This window comes from Rhopilema esculentum, chromosome 8, assembly GCF_057945365.1.
Source record: "Rhopilema esculentum isolate cy_ngs chromosome 8, ASM5794536v1, whole genome shotgun sequence".
NCBI classification, from domain to species: domain Eukaryota; kingdom Metazoa; phylum Cnidaria; class Scyphozoa; order Rhizostomeae; family Rhizostomatidae; genus Rhopilema; species Rhopilema esculentum.
In genome coordinates, this window is record NC_142822.1 from 10,335,257 (window position 1) to 10,352,858 (window position 17,602).

The following is a 17,602-nucleotide window of genomic DNA, read 5'->3' on the forward strand; positions in this document are numbered from 1 at the left end:
GATATCCAAGGCTTTTGGCCTCGTTCCCATGTTGATGGGCCGGTGTTCTCGATATCGTTGTAACAACTGTTAATATAGAATGTAGATATATCATTGGGCTGGGCTTCTATCCATAAGTTTGCAAGGAAATCCAAGGCTTCTGACCTCGTTCCCATGTTGATGGGCTGGTGGTCTCGATATCGTTGTAACAACTGTTAATATAGAATGTACATATATCATTGGGCTGGGCTTCTATCCATAAGTTTGCAAGGAAATCCAAGGCTTCTGACCTCGTTCCCATGTTGATGGGCTGGTGGTCTCGATATCGTTGTAACAACTGTTAATATAGAATGTACATATATCATTGGGCTGGGCTTCCATCCATAAGTTTGCAAGGAAATCCAAGGCTTCTGACCTCGTTCTCATGTTGATGGGCCGGTGTTCTCGATATCGTTGTAACAACTGTTAATATAGAATGTAGATATATCATTGGGCTGGGCTTCTATCCATAAGTTTGCAAGGAAATCCAAGGCTTCTGATCTCGTTCCCATGTTGATGGGCTGGTGGTCTCGATATCGTTGTAACAACTGTTAATATAGAATGTACATATATCATTGGGCTGGGCTTCCATCCATAAGTTTGCAAGGAAATCCAAGGCTTCTGACCTCGTTCCCATCTTGATGGGCTGGTGGTCTCGATGTCATTATCAAAGGCCACTGCCTTGTCAAACTTTATAAGGAAAAGCCCAGCCCAACATTTTATAATGTATAGTATGGCACACCCATTCGAGATTAGAAGCCAACATCATTGCGAGGACGGAAGACCACTCACTGCCTTGTTAAACTTTATAGGAAAAAGCCCAGCCCAACATTTTATAATGTATAGTATAGCACATCCATCCGAGATTAGAAGCCAACATCATTGCGAGGACGGAAGAACACTCATTGCCTTGTTAAACTTTATAGGAAAAAGCCCAGCCCAACATTTTATAATGTATAGTATGGCACACCCATTCGAGATTAGAAGCCAACATCATTGCGAGGACGGAAGACCACTCACTGCCTTGTTAAACTTTATAGGAAAAAGCCCAGCCCAACATTTTATAATGTATAGTATAGCACATCCATCCGAGATTAGAAGCCAACATCATTGCGAGGACGGAAGACCACTCATTGCCTTGTCAAACTTTATAGGAAAAAGCCCAGCCCAACATTTTATAATGTATAGTATGGCACACCCATCCGAGATTAGAAGCCAACATCATTACGAGGACGGAAGACCACTCATTGCCTTGTTAAACTTTATAGGGAAAAGCCCAGCCCAACATTTTATAATGTATAGTATGGCACACCCATCCGAGATTACAAGCAAAGATCACTACGAGATTATAAGGCCAGAACGTCTACAAAACTGTAGGAATAAGAGCTAGTCAAAAATCAACTTATATCATTGTTAGGCGTCTGGCACATGCGTATATACGAATCGAACAGAAAAACAACTTTGTAAAAGAAATATTCAAACATTCTTCCCATCATGTATTATGATTCCTAAACGATTTCTACGACATAACTTTTCCACACAGCTTTTCATACATACAACGAAATTGATTACTTCTAACGTGTCTTAACAAAGAGTTACGTGCTCTTCCCTCTGCGAAGCACAAGCTCGGATCCGAAAGTATTTTGCCCCATTTGCCATAACCATGTTTGTTTATTCCCTTTATCAAATTCAAGTCCTCCTTCTCAGTGAATGGTGTTATACGCTTTCGAATTGACGTCATCTGGCAGTCGCTGTCTGTCTTTGCTACAGGTTTGGTACTGCTCTGTGTAATGAAAATGTCCGAGTCCGACTCAGAGTCTTCCGCACCCGTCGAAACATTGACGAGTTTTTTCAAAGAGCTGTCTAGTTGTTCTCCAGTTTCTCCCCTCAGCTTCTTAATGCAGTGATTCCCCTTTTCGGCAACGACTCTCGAACGCTTTTTGCGATAATGAATCCTTGCAACATTTGAAGTATGTTTTTGATCTTGCGAGATCAGCTCTTGTTCTTCAAGGGATAGAACATCAGCACTCTCTGTTTCGATTATTTGTCGGTAACGTGTTGGGTGCACATACTTGCCAATAGCTTCATAGACAAGCAAACACATAGCTTGACTCAGCTTCGTAAATTGGGTTCCATTGCGCGTAAGTAACAGATATTCGCATTTTGGAAGAAACCTCGGCCTAACGTGTCTCACATAGTCGTCCAAAACATGCATGCAGACGTCATCTATGACCATGGAATCAAAGCCATACTTGTCAGCTGTTTTGAATTTCTTCTGGTCGACGTATCCGCCATTTTTTGCTGCACTACGTAGCATGCCAATTGTCAGGAATTGGTATGTCATTGGCCGAGAACCCTTGACACGTAAGAAGAGAAATGTCGTTATAAATCTCGTTGAAAAAGTTAGATCAGACGCTGAAACTTCTGCTGAATGCTCTCGACATTTGGCCACTATTTTCTTGTATCGTCCCATGTGAAACGGTATGACCTTTTGTAAGTCTTTTAGTGATGCCCAATGTCCTTTTCTCTCCAAGGTATCAACATCCAATTCTACAGTCCACTGTACACGCATCTTACGAGCAATACATCTTCTGGCGCGCTTCAAAAATACCTCTGCAACACTAAAGTTTGATAAGATGGAAGCTGACACTCCTTTAAACTTTCTATACTCCATTGTTTCCAACAAAGCATTGATGTAACTAACGCTCCCAGCAAATCCAATAGATTTCTCATCCTCCAAATGTTGTAAAAAAGCTGACAAGCATGCCATTGAAGCCAAATAGTAGTCAATTTTAGGCCCCTCTATCCCTTCGAGCATAAGATCGTCCTGAGAGTACTGAATAAACTTGAGGACACGAGAGCAAATCTGATTTGCGTGTGCCTTCGTGCGAGCACCACCGGTAGAGCTGCACATCCATTTGGCAAACGTTTCACTGAAAATGACGTCATCTGGAATGATATTCGAACTACCATCCTTTGACTCGTTGGTCTTCTCGTCACATGTGTTTTGTGGCGCAACTTTATTATCCATAATATCTTTCGGGTATTCGTCAAAATAGAAGAACCAAGGATGCGAATTTGTAACGTGCTTTCTGCAACCTCTTTGACTGCGGAAGCCTTCATGCTCGCAATCACCAATAGGGCACTGAAATATTCCGTGCACATTAGCTATTAACATCAGCCTTTTCTTCAACTTTGCAGCTCCTGGGACGTCTTTCCAACGTACTACCATCGAAGACATCTTCTTGTTTTGTGGCCAAGCTGAAAACTTGCAGCGCTATATATAGGTTGAAACTTCTCAAGAGACATGTGAATTTCGTTTTGCTGTTTTACGGAGAAACGTGACTAAACTCAAATGAGCAAAAGAAAATCGGCCCAAAAGTACTTAGCGCACGCAGAACGAAGGAACTTGAGAACGTATATTCAAATTTATGTTAGAATGTATAGGAAAAGCGAGCGACCAAAGGTCCGTAATTCCCATAACGGCACTTTAGCAGCATATCCTAAAATTGATGAGACGTTCCTAACACAAAGGAACAAAGGAACAGTTCCCATGGTCCTAAAGACCTATCTTATTACCTTTGTTCCTTTTATGGGGATCTATGGAACATTAGCCAAATGCCAGCATTTTTTACATATGGATTTTTAAGATGCTTAAGGGCATTCTTTTCGGAAAAAAACATCAGATGGTTGCATGAGTATGCAGGACATCTGAAAATAGCAAAATGGGACTTGATAGAATTCACTCTTTTGAATAAACTAAAATAAAAAACTTCAATGAAGTATCTCCAAATTTGGCAAATACTGATGATGATATACGTACATCCAGTTTTCCTCATCAGTTCTGTAAATTTATGGGCAAATTGACGAGTAAACTTCGTAAAAACTTTCCTTTCGTAACGATTATTTTCTTCCTTACAGCTTTTCCTCAAACCAATCAACACAGAAAGCAAAAACAAGCACGACTTTGCATTTTCATTGCTAGACATAATTTGGATTTGCAAACAACTAATAAATTGCAGAACGATTCTTTTGTCTAAAGCCTGTTTTTTATTCACATATTGATCCTGCATTGGCATTGTAAAACGCTGTTAGAAAAATTCAAATGAAAAACAAATGGAAATTTAGGTTTGCCAACTTTCTTCACAATTAGCAGGATTTATTTAATACTTTGAAGAAGGTCCTGTACACTGCGTCTGCACATGAAAGCATGTATGTAAATTCTTAGCTGCTTCTAATTATATGTGAAGCAAATTTAGTTTAAACTTCAAATGACAAAACAGAAGCATTCACATCCATCATCATTTGCACGAACAGCATTTGAAATCACGGCATACGTTTTAAAAATATTTCCAAAGTAATTTTTTGCTAGAATCCTGGCCCCAAATATCTTTGGCGCGAGGGAGAATTTTAGGCTAGAGCCAAGAGATCCTGCTCACCTTTCCTTATTAATGAAAAAGCAGACGATGATACAATGCCTGCTTTATATTACTTGGAACACAAAGCAATTGGTGTTTTATTTTTATATCTTTCATTCATTTTTGTTAAAATTACTACCTTTCAGCACCGCTTTCCCCTAGAACAATGTTGATGAATTACACGTTTTTTTATAAGAATTTATTTTCAGCCCAGCCTTCAGACTTTCTTAGTCACTTCCTAATTTCAGCACTTAAACTTTCTTAACACTTTCTTAACGTAAAATTGGAAAGTTTTACGTTTAATAAGCATGCGCAGTGATGGAGAAGATGAAATGCTGTAAATATGCTATTTTTCTCAAAAACCCTCAACATCATACTGTATTCGTCGTTTCCTGTTCAGCACATCACTGTATTGTTTAAAGATTACACTCTTACACCATAATTTCCTTTGAAATTTTGAATATCTAAATTTTTCAACTTTCTTAGGTTTCAAAGATCCAGCCCTGAACTTTCTTAACTTTTTGAAGAACCGAGCACAACTTTCCTATAAAATACTTTCTTATAAAAAAGACGTGTAGGCAAATGCCATACAAGTCACATGAAAAAGTATTTAGTAATCTTTACTGCGTGTTATAAAAAACAGGAATTGTTGCCAGGGGGAAAGAGGGATGTTTAACTTTGAGCTCCAAAACTGACTTTGGTGTTTCGAGAAATTTGGCAGGGATTATAGGAGCATTAGGAAACGGGAAATTTCTTGTTCAAAACTCAAGCCATTTGTTGTTCTAAATAAAATTGCCAGTTATTGTCAATTTCCTACATTCATTTCCAAGAATACTAGTGGCAAGTTGTTTGTCAAACTCCTAACTGTCAAACCAACGGAAACATTCTACTTCGAAACGTGATGTCAAAGTTCCTATAACAGGAACAAAAAACCTACCTGAGGCAAAAAGCACTTCCAAATGAAATGGCTAGTCGCAACTAACCGGGTTTTCCTGGAAATAAGTCACTACTCAGTGCTATTTTGATACATTATTCACAAATGGAACTCTAGGCGTTTGTTATTGAATGAGGCAATTTCAAAATGTAACTGAACTGGAAAGTCGAATGGAATGAACAAAAAGAGAAAAAGATAGATAGGTTTTCCGAAACAGGCGGATTCATAAAAATGTGCAGCTACCACAGCCCCGGATTCTTTTCCAGGGCAGCTATTTTTGAAAACATTTCTTCGCTCCCTGTAATTACAAACATAAGAAGGAAAAGGGGTTGCTGCTTTATATGTAAGAAAAATCACATAACCGTCATTGTAGTAAACAAACGGTCATATGCTTTATCTGAACGTAACGTCTGCCAAGGAGCTTTTTTCATTTACTACCTGCCAAAAGTTTGCTATCTCCGCTGACGAAAGGATACTTCTAAATATATAAATATATACACATTTCTATGTTATCATAATTATCATATTGCTGTCTGAAGTGCTCAACTTATCAGAGCGATAAGTTAGACTAAAACATATATATATAATAAAGACACTCGCTTAAATATATGAATATAGTTAGACGAAAATGAACAGACTATTGTAACACAACTCTGAGTTTCCTACATAAACAATCAGCAGATGTATAAAAGAACACAAACTAATGGCACTTTTTTTCGGCTTTTTTGGACGGCTGTATGCTTTCAACTGAAACAAGAATTGAGAATAAACAAGAAGCAAAATGAATAAGCAAATTATGAACAGTTTTTTGGCGGTACAGAACTTGAAAATGTTTTGAAAAAAGCAAACATTTTACAACATATTGGCTAAAAGCTTTTTCATCGGACACTCCTCAGAGCATAAAACGTCAGAATAAAGCCATTTCATAAGCAAAATAAGAAACGAAAGCAAAAACAGCACAGCGAGAACCTACAGTCTTGTAATTGGAACAAAATTCTTAGGTCTCTTGACAATCTCTTGCCAAGTCCTTACAAAAAACATCCCTAATTCGAACTTTTCGTAATTCGAAAAATTTACAGGTCCCCATAGGAAAGCAACTATTTTAGTCGCTTTTTGCGAATTTTAAGAAATTATCAGGTGATATAACTACTTCATTAAATTCTCCGAAAATTGATGTTATTGAAGGTTTTTGGCTGTTATTCAAGTCTTTTTTCAATATTGGTGGGTGGGGGGGGGGGGGGGGGGGTTGAAACGTCATAGTTCGAAGAATCTTGCCTCATGCCGTACAGTCAATAGAATACGTGCTAGCGACAATATTTTCAACTGTTGTCCAAGTTGCGATTATATGGATAAAGGCTATAAAACGAAAACTTATACAAAAATGTAATATAAAATCCAGTATTTTTTTAAAAAACTTGTATAATCGAACATTTTGTAATTCAAACATTTTAGCAATCCCTCAGTGAGTTGGAATTACAGAGAGTATTTGTATTTGCTGTTTCTACCTAGCATTCGAAGGTAGTTTTCAGGACACTGATGGTTATCGAGCAGTGTTCTTATCATTAATCTGTTTAGAAGTTTGGTCATGCCAGGGACTCGAACCACAGACACAGCGTTGATTGTAGTAAAATTATGCACACTTTACAGTTAGCGTTTTCACAATACAACCCGGTTGGGACGAATCCTTTTCAAAAGCCGTGTTATCACAGTGCAATTAAAAATGTGTTTTATTAGAAAAAAATTTGGAATTCATAAAACATTTCTGTTGACGAATGACTTACAAAAGCGGCTGTGGATAGAAGACAAAATTAACGCCTCAAACATGATTAAACTTGCCTGAAGTAAACATTGATAAACCTTGAAAAGGAAAGGCAGCTGTTCAAATATTTAAGATTTGCCATATTACTTCAAAATGTTTGAGAAAGAAAGAGTAACCAACAGGGCCGTCGCGAGGCAAGCCTTGTTGGGGGAGGGGGGGTTGTGGACTACAAATTCACCTGATTAAACAATTTTTGCCTGAAATTCTTTAGTTGCTGTCACAAACCTCTGCAATGCATTTTGTCAATCTAACTCTGTATATAATTCGCAACTTTCATTTCAATTTGATAATAACGGAATTTTTCTAGTAGTTTTGTCAAATCTCTATATCGGAACGGACAAAGAACATACATAGTTACTACCCGAGGCGAACTGGTTGCCGCCGAATGAGCAGGAAATTTTCGAATTTTGATGCTTCTAGTTCCCTGGAAAATATAACATTTTAAGCACATTTCACTAAAGCAACCCTCCTAATCCTTTCGAAAGTTCTTTTTTCAAGCAAATTGAACAGCAGATAAAAACATCAGGTACAACTTCGCCTTGGTCTTGAAAAATACCATGTTGTCAGTTACTTCTAAAGCTAGGTAACAAGCAGCACTGATTATCAATTAAGATCCCTCTTTTAATTGTAGCATACCATTTGAATGTTAAAATACATCAGGAGCTCATAGTGAATTGCAGTTGGCGCTTCTACCGAAAAACTTTAGGGGAAGTGGATACAAGACACAATTCTACCAAAAGAGGGCCTGGATTTATAGATATTGTGCCAACAAGAAATCTTCAAATATTCAAATCAATAGCTTGTTTACCTTCATTCATATCAAGGAATATCATATTTAACCAACGAAACAACTACCTTTGCTTGATCCTTTAGCTTGAGATACTATTGGGGGGGTGTGACACCCCCACACCCCCGGTCGCGACGCCCCTGCCAAATATGACATTGCAGGGTGTAATAATCAAGAGGGTTTATTTCTCTTGAAATTTATAAGGAGGAGGAATGAATTTGAGAGCAAAGAATTTTGTAAAATCACAACAAGTGCATGTGAAAGTAGCAACAAAGATAAACACTTAAAAATCTATTCTTGGTCAAAATTCATTTTTGTGAGGCTAATATATTTCATATCTACTTTTAAAACGTGAAAATCGATAAACAGAGCTCGCTAATAAGCTCCGTATTGGATTTGGGGAAAAGACAAGACATTCATTCATTATGTAGAGGCCCTATTTATCATGCAGCTAAGAGTAATCAACAATGATTCTCGTTTTTAATAAGAACCGATGAATTTTGACACAATTTTTTTATTTTTTGATAATTAAGGGCTGAGATGATGTTAATGTTATTCTTATTTCAACACTGATTTCTATACAGCCATTTAATATAAATTGTTTAATATAAGACCACAAATGACAGTTTTGTATGACAGTTTTGTATGACATCTTCATTAGCACGGTTAACTGGATGATAAAATCTGCTCAGTTACGTAAACATCGCAGAACATTTTCAAACAACATCTGGCGTATTTTCTTCTAGTTTTTCATTTGAGGCGTGTTGTGTCCTTACTTATTTCTCTGGCAAATCATGCTTCGGTGTACTGAGAGAGTGTTCTTTTAAAGAAAAAGTGTCTAACAGCCAAAAATAGGCTTCTACACTTGAAAAAGAGGCTAACATTGTACCGCGGTTAGAATCCCATGCGAAATTAGATTGCTGGCGTTTTTGTTTATGACAAGAGAAATTTATTTTTTCAGCTAATGGAACAGCTCTATCGACTGTGAGCAATACTACCAATGAAACAGGACCATCCAAGCCGGGGGGTTTTGAGCACCCCTCCCTCAGCATCCTCTCCCCCGGCGTTCATGCATTCTTCGTCATCATTTACCTTATGGTGTTCATAATTGGTGCCTCTGGAAACTCCCTGGTCTGCTTTATTCTTGGTGAGTGTTATTCGACGTAACATAGTAAACAGATATTTATCATAACTTTCTAAATTATCATAAATTAGATTTAATTACCTGTTAAATATTTATTACAAACATCCGTGATAAGATTTACTTTTTCCTGCGTCGACAACGCTTTGTGCTTCGTTGGCTCTAGGGACAGAATTTCCTTTATTTGAAAAGCGAAACTTCTGTAAACGTGAATTAAAATTAAGTTTATGCATGCAATTATAGTTTCATATCTTTTTAACAGCGCAAATTTAGAGTCGATCCTGAATGAAGTTTAAACAATCTAGGAGATATGCTAAATATTTATGTCCGACTTACTGCGAACATCTTTATTTTACTTGACTCCTCTACACGTTTTATTTTAGGACGGAAAAGCCAACTCAAAAAGGGTGATGTATTCATTGTTTCATTGGCAATCGCTGATCTTATAGCTTGCATCATTTGGCCACTGCACATGATCACATACCACAGCTATACCTACTCGGCATGGTTTTTCCAGCCCGGCACTCAGGCAGCCTTCTTTTTTGTGTTCTACACAACTTTAATGGTCTCGTCTTGGCAGCTCCTTTTGATCTCAATCGACAGATATTGGTGAGTAAAGAAACTGTATTGTTCTTCCCAAATCCTTCTAGTATTACTTTACATGCAATAGACCTTCGACTGTTTCAATGCTAAAAACGCGCCAAAATGACAACAACTTGAGCTAAAAGCATCGCAGTTTCAAGGTCGCATGAATTTAAGAACGAATTTGACAAAACGGCAAATGAAATGTGCAAGAAACTTTTGATCATGAATTTGGGGTTTGGGAGCGAGGCTGATTACTGAGAATCTAGCTAAGAAACGGTGCTGGTGCTCCTCCACAGAACACGATCATGCCCCGCATTGCCTGCCATAAAATGCCCTATCTGCAACCTAATGTTTCACTTCCATTAATTTTTGCAAAAGCAAAAGCAAAATTGGTATCTGAAATTTATCAAATAGTAGCTAACATCAGAATATTGACGTTCTCTTCACATTTACAGGGCAATCACAAAACTGATAAAATGGCAAAGAATATCCATGACCAAAAAGGTTGCTACAGCCGTATTTTCATGGGTCCTTGCAGCTTGCGTCAAATTTCCCCTGACCTGGCGAATGAACTTTGGGATATCTGACGAAGGATACAAAATATATTTGATGGTGTGGACCTGCCTTGGCTGGATCATCCCCCTGATCATCGTCAGTGTTTTGTACACCTTGAGCATCAAAAAGCTAAAATCACAAGCTGTTATCAAAGACAAAAGCGAGACAGCAATGCGGAGACGCGAAGAGAACCAGAGGGTGGTGAAAATGTTCATAATAATCGTTGGCCTTTACTTCATCTTTACAATTCCCCATTCGATCATCGATTTGTTCAGATACATCGACAACAAATCCGATGCAGTTGTTGTCTTGCACGAATGTTCGGTCATCATTGTCCTTTTCAACAGCTGCACCAACCCATTTATCTATGCTAGAATGCATCGTGACGTCAACAGCTTCGTTGTGGGAGCTTGGCGCAAGGTGAAAGGCAAGAAGAAGTTTATTACAGAGAGCACAACTGAAGGCGCATCCGCAGAGACTGACATTTAAAGCGAGGCTACGTATTACCAGCACCCAAGACTGTCCATGGACTTCCTTTATCATTCTTTGATATAAAAGCTATGTGCTAATCATAACAGCAACATTGTATCCAACCAGTCACCATGGGTATTCTTATACTTCTAACTGAGGTACTACACCTGTCACATTAACAAGAGACAAAATACCCACAGCAAAAAGTAGAAGTTGATGACCTCATAGGGTTCTTCTTGTCAAATATCCCCATAATTGATGCCAAAAGTCTCGACTGTTCTGATATTTCTGTAACACCAATTTTTATAACCTTCTCAACTGCTTATACCAATACCATTGGTAAAAAATCAAAGTTGATGGTTATAGACAAACCTTGCACGACCTAGTACATGAAATACTCAAACTATAACCTATTTATATATTGATGACAAAGATATATCTTGTATCAAAACCCACCAAAACAAGAAAACATGCTATCAAGTGTAAAGCAACAGAGCTAATAGAGAGCTAAAGAAACCAGACTATAACAACTAATTATAACAACTATTAAGCAATGTATTTCAACATTTACCATGTATCAAGCACTGTAGTTAATTTGATCAAAATACTTTTGAACACTTATGACAACACTGATAGACACCAAGCAGTTATGTTACTAACATTTAATCTCTACTAGCTATCTCTACAATATATTTATCAACATTCAAATATCATAAACAAAGTTATAAATAGTTGTACCTGTTGTGATTGTTGTCTTTATGGTTAGAGTGATCAAAATCGCAAAATCTGCAAGTGTGATTGTGACAAGTATCTAAAGACATTGAGTCATGATAAAATGGATTGGGTATACCCAAAGTGCCCAATCTGCTAAGTCATGATTTTCATGACTGCGATGCTATTGGTTGACCTTGAACTGGTCACATGAACTCAACTTGTACTGATTAAAAAAACAGTTTTCATTAACAGCAAGTTGTCAACAATTGATGTCTTTATCACATGAAACTGCAGAATGACCCCCTATAGAGAAGGCCTATTTACCATGACTCAATGCCTCCAAACAGTAGAATGTGAAACTGTTATTTGTCATGAAGAGTCCCTGACGATTCACTTTCTCATTCAAAATGAAATAAGAAGCAACCAAGCAACACATCTACATATCAGCATTTTGGGATAGCAGCCAAAACCCTGTATTGACAATGGCCATCTCAATGCAACATGTTAAACAGTTGATACCTTTTGCTGTATATACTGTAGCCAGGTCTTCATTATACTAGGATCTCTGCATTTAGACTGGTTGCTCCAAGGACAGTTAAGTCTGTGCCTCAATATGACCATACATTGTTTTTTAAAACGAGGCCAGACAGGAGTGGAATGCTGGGTGGGCTTTTGTCTTTCAAGGCAATTGCAAGAAGAATAGGTTTTTTTGTCTCCTTGAAAACAACTGAAGCAATCTTCTTTGCATACACTTGATAGATTGGCTGTGGAATAAGATTAAAGTTGCTATATAATATTTTGCAAAACAATTCTATAAAATACTCAACAAATAGCGTCAGCTGCTTTTGACACAAAATTCATACAATGCACTACACCTCATAAAGACACATATTGTGATCTTCACATTTTGCAATCCACGTTTTACCACACTTTACCAACATTTGAAATAAAAGATAACAGCTTTCACAGCAGAAGTGTTTTTGGAACAGGGAAATGGTGGAATTGAGATAAAAAGTAGACAAATGAGGAAGTATGATTAGGTAACGAGGTGTTCATAAATCAATTGTCAAATTGCATTTTGGTCTTCCACCTAAAATGTCAAAATTTGAGCACAACTTGCGTAGAACTTGATTCATGAAGCAACTCCTTTGCAATTCAGAACAAAAGTAGGGGCAGCCTCTGCATGGGCAGAGCCACTTAGTCTACACTAGAGAATTTATCGTTATTTCTTCAAATCTCCTTGAAATGTAATAGATTGTGGAAATCTTTCAGAACAGATGCTTCAATCATTTGAAAGGCAAGCAGTGTGGTAAAATCATGTCTTGTTTATAAATTTCCTCAAGTTTCGTTTTTATTTTCAGCAAGAACTCTCCTATGCACACTTCTCCCCAGAGGTGGAAAAAGTATCGGAACCTGGGAACATAGTTCCCAGAAATGTTTCTAGATGAAAATGTTGGCAGAAAGTTTCACAGAAATTTTTTGAAGTGTTAAAGTAAATATAAAAATTTGGTGACATATGTTAAGTCAAATTAGTTGAAAATATTATTTTAACGCGTCTGTGAGCAGCTAAATTTGAGCTGCCAAAGGAATGTGGGAATTAGTCTCTTTCCATTGGAAATAAATTCTTTGTGCACATTATTTACATTCACCACCTCACAGAAATCTCAGCCACTCAACGATCAGAATTTGTTTAGCAGCTGAGCTTTTAAGACAAACCATGATTAAGACTGAGATTAATATAGGGACTGGAATCTACTTTCACAGAAAATATTTCTGGCACCATGGTGTGAGAAGCATTGATCATAAGTTAATATGCTTGGTTACATTAATCTGTTGCATGCTAGGACTCCATTTTAACCACATATTGCTTCTCACTTGTCAAAAGATTAGGCTAAGTCATAAAATGCACCATACAATTCAAATGATTTTGCCCCTTACTCTTCTGAAACTATGTTTGGAGATTATTGCATGGATTTTCCTTTTGATTTTGGTTTTCCATCATGATTGATTGAATGAATCAACTCTAGCTAAGAATGATTTCTTTCTTATGTGCATTAATGCATTAAGTAAAGGCATATCTAATATGTTGAGAATGACTGTTTTGGAACAATAGTCAAGATCTCTGATGTTAAATGACACTGATTATGTTAAGAAGTTGATTGCCTGACAATTTTATGCATTCAATTTAACCTTCTATAGAAATACTTTGAGAAAAAAACAAATTAGGCATTAAAATAAAAACAAATTGAACATTAAAAAGAGAAGTATCATACTTCTTAAAATTAAATTTGCCCTCTTTTATACATCAACTAAGAGATATAGGCACAGACAGAAAGTTTATTTGTCTACCCCCTAAATCTTGCAGAAAGTTTTGAGCCAGATTCTTAGGTTCCCAGAAAGAAAAAAAATTTTTCCACCTCTGCTTCTCCCATTGTACTATTTCAAACTTTCTCTATAGCCTAATTAGGGTTTGCTTATCAGGTCAGACCCTGAAATTGGGGTTTGGTTATCAGGCTACTTTCGCTTCAAATCTGAGACTTTCTTCAAGGTTTTACAAAATACCTGTTCAAAGGAAGCTGATATATATATCATGGTCAAATTGGGACTTTAGTGTGAGAATCATTTATTTCTGAAATAAGAGCTCATGTTTACCATACTGCTTAACCAATTGATATTAGCCTCTGTTCCATAAATGCCATTTTGTCACTTCTTTTAAAGAAATGAAGAAAACTACACTAATCAAACTAAACGATTTCAGTGAATTATCTTTGATCATTGTCTGCTATATCTGCTATATATCTGCTATTTTTGCATTCTATGGTCCTGAACTGTCACAATGATATATACATAATTTGCATTTTGTACTGTGTTGTGCTGTATTGTGTATTCATAGTGTATTTTGAAAAGAATAGGGATATTTGTAATGTTGGGTGTGGAGACAACTTGATAACGTTATGTTTTTATGTTATGTCGTTATGTCAATTATCAATTTGAGTTTTGGATTTTTTTAGTGTTATAGAGAAGAAAAAATGATTAAAACACAATTTCATAAAAAAATCTGAAATACAACTTACATCATCAACACCAAGCAACACATCAGTGGATATGTCAATTATATCTTGATTTGAATAGACATCTTGGCAGGAATCTTGTTTTTCAATATGAATCTACAATATAAATATACAAATTGATATAATTTACTTTTTCATTATAGCTAATTTTGCTGTCCATTATATCAGTATAGCAAATAAATACAGTAAAGTAAAGTCAGAGGGTATTCCTTCTAGAATAACAACCTAGGCATTTAGGGTTGGATTCATGCTTGTCAAGCCTAAAATTTCTAGAGAGGATGTGTCTGCTAGGCTGGTGCAATGGTGTGAGAGATAGAGCAAGTATTTCTATTTCCGGCATATCAAAGTATATCACAGCATATAATCTCCAACTCACTCAAAAGCCTTCAGTGTGGAAGAAACCGCCCCCATTCTGGTTGTTGGCACAATCAACAGACCTACATCAGCCTTTTGCTTTAAAAACTCCAAGCTCTATTACAAAATAAACATCAATATGAGCTTGTACAATGACACATCAAAAAGCTACAATGGTGCAGGATTCTGGCAAGTTGGATAAGGACCACCTTAGTAACCTTTAGCAAGCAACAACACTCAATAATGATCCTGCATGCTACCATCAAAACTCCTGGAGTTTTAAGAGCTTTTGAATTTCTTGCAAGAGATATTGTAATAAATCGCAAGGCTATTTCAATTTCGCTGTAAAATTTGAATGGTTAATAAAAATGAATGGTCCACATGTTTTTGTTTAATTGTTTTTTTAATTGACAAAAAGTGCTCACCCTTAACTAAGCGCCCACTATCTCCACCTCAAAAGACATGCACTAACTCAAAATATTTGCCAAAACAGGTTTCTGAGACTCTGCAAGTCTCAGCCTTACAGGAGCAGGGAAGGCATTAAACTTTTCAAATTATGTTTTGTTTCTTACTTCCGCTGGATGAGAGGTCACAGCTGTTGCTTTGAATGATGTGCCTTCTATTTAGGCTTAGGCAAAATGTTATCAAGCCACTATGCATTCTGAGATTTATCAAGAAAAAGATGATATCCAGAAAACCACAAATCAACCTGACATAATTGTATCTAACACTTGCTAAAATACTGGTTATTCTTCCTTGCTACAGATCGGTGCAAAGCGGCTTTTGAGTGAAAGGATTTTCGTCAAATATTTCATAACCTGACTTGAGATAACATGTACAATATAATTAATGTATGTACACTCCCCTCATAAAAGTATTGCACCAACTCGAGAGCAGAGGAAATGGCACATGAAAGCAAAACAGCCACCAATGAAAACTTTAATCTGCTTAGAGCGAATACTTAAAGGCATTGAGTCATGGTAAATAGGCCCTCTCTATAGGAGGTCATTTGGTTTCGGCGTGATCGCTGGTGTTTCATGTGATACTTGCATCCGTTGTTGACAACTTGCTATTGATGGAAAATGTTTTGTCAATCAGTACGAGGTGAGTTCATGTGACCAGTTCCAGGTCAAGCAATAGCATGGCATTCATGAAAATCATGACTCAGCGGATTTTGGCACTTAGGGTATACCCAATCCATTTTATCATGACTCTAAGTTGCATATAGTTGCATGACTTATCATAAGTTGCATATAACTGGGCAGTGCTTCCTTGTGAAATCTCATGTCGAGCCTGAAGAATTATTCTAATTAATGATTCTTTAAAGAACCATTTGAACCATGGTTGGTAAATTTTTTGATACAAAGCCAAATATTTTCAACTATGTTAAAATCTGGACTTGATGGACACTATGGGAAAACTGGAATTCATTTGTTTGGAAATAAATCTTGGTTTTCTTTTACTCAAGTAACATTTCATTTTGTATTTGTGTAAGAAACTCATTACAATTTGTCTGGAAGGATTTTGAGCAGAAAAACCTTGCTCAGCGTCAAGTTTTATGTCATTTAGAGCCATTTTGGAATCCATGTAGTTTACGCCGAAGATATCCAGCATATACTAACAATATCCCATTGTCTTTCTATTGTTTATTGGCATATGTCCGGCATGATTTTCACATGGATTCCAACCTAGATTTAGAGCCCCTAGATGTAAATGCTGTGAAGTGAAACAGACAAGTTCTATCTGCTCTAACATCAAGTTCAGTTACTGGCTTCTTTTGCAACTGAATACTCTCGAAAAAAATTTTTTGATTGTAACAATCGTTTTGTGTAACAATCTAGTTTTTTCAAAAATTAAACAACTTTTAATAGCGACAGCCACCTTTCATTTGATATTTTTTCTCCTTTAGGTGTGGTCTTTATTTCTAAAACAAAAACGTTTGTGCAAAAATTGATACAATTCTAACTGTGATTCAACTATGTCGTTAGAGAGAGAGAGATCTTGAAAGAAATTCCCGCCAAATTTTGCTATAAAGTACGCCTATTTCACCCAAATCATGCATTCAACAGTTCGGTATGGTTGAATCGTTGGCAAATGTGGCACCATTTGAACGAGATGGTGCAATACGTTTGTTAGAGGAGTGTATGCATGCATGTTTCCCTACCCTACCGGTTTCATGAATTCAGCAAGAAGCGGGCATGGCGTAAAAGAAACTAAGATACCAAAAACTTCAATTACCATTGTTCCTGGTCGTTGAAATTGTGTAAGAAGAATAAATATTCTATTTGTAAAGTTGTAACAAACTACATCAGTGCTATTTCCATTTACAACATCGCTTGATTTGCTCGAATTGACTTTTATTTCCCCTTCACTAGAAGCCATGTTGTCCTCCTTGTGAAGGCCTCTTTTTCAACCAGCCTCTTATGGATTTCGTAAGGCTTACGAAAAATAACTAGCAAGTTTTGATTCGAAGACAGTTTTAAAGAAGCAAAAGAACTGATCGGATAAATCAACAGATCTCTGACACATAAATCTAGCTTGTATTTTGATTTATGACAATTTCTAATCCATGTGCTTTGAAATTTATGCGCTAGCTTAAACTTCTTCTTCTATTAAACCTAAAGGGGATTATAGCGAATGTTTGACAAAGCAATACTCTTAATATCTAATTTTTGACATAATGATTTTCTCCCAAAAGGAGAAACCCTGGGAAATTCTGATGTTGTTTGCTACAT

General features: G+C 36.8%; 2 protein-coding genes across 2 annotated transcripts in view; one reads left to right on the top strand and one right to left on the bottom strand.

Annotated features, from left to right (window-relative positions):
- Nucleotides 1–10,857, top strand: part of LOC135694500 (galanin receptor 2a) — a 23,246-nt gene extending 12,389 nt beyond the window's left edge. Inside the window, exons 2-4 of the mRNA XM_065213274.2 lie at nucleotides 8,938–9,123; nucleotides 9,501–9,726; nucleotides 10,158–10,857. Coding sequence (XP_065069346.2) covers nucleotides 8,938–9,123; nucleotides 9,501–9,726; nucleotides 10,158–10,746 — 1,001 coding nt within the window. The 3' untranslated portion in view covers nucleotides 10,747–10,857. The remainder of the gene's footprint in view (nucleotides 1–8,937; nucleotides 9,124–9,500; nucleotides 9,727–10,157) is intronic.
- On the bottom strand, nucleotides 9,626–17,285 carry LOC135694502 (proteasome assembly chaperone 3). The gene is made up of 3 exons (XM_065213276.2): nucleotides 17,106–17,285; nucleotides 14,517–14,609; nucleotides 9,626–12,206 (listed from the first exon to the last, which is right to left on the bottom strand). The coding sequence occupies exons 1-3, from the start codon at nucleotides 17,247–17,249 to the stop codon at nucleotides 12,051–12,053; spliced, it is 393 nt and encodes a 130-aa protein (XP_065069348.1). The 5' UTR covers nucleotides 17,250–17,285; the 3' UTR covers nucleotides 9,626–12,050.
- Nucleotides 17,286–17,602: the final 317 nt, after the last annotated feature.

Excerpts from the sequence above, each read along its gene's own strand:
- LOC135694502 (XM_065213276.2), bottom strand. The coding sequence starts at position 17,249 with ATGGCTTCTAGTGAAGGGGAAATAAAAGTCAATTCGAGCAAATCAAGC. Across the intron at positions 14,610-17,105 it reads TTCAACGACCAGGAACAATG|ATTCATATTGAAAAACAAGA; the intron begins GTAATTGAAGTT and ends TTTATATTGTAG. Across the intron at positions 12,207-14,516 it reads TGTTGCTTGGTGTTGATGAT|CCAATCTATCAAGTGTATGC; the intron begins GTAAGTTGTATT and ends CTTATTCCACAG.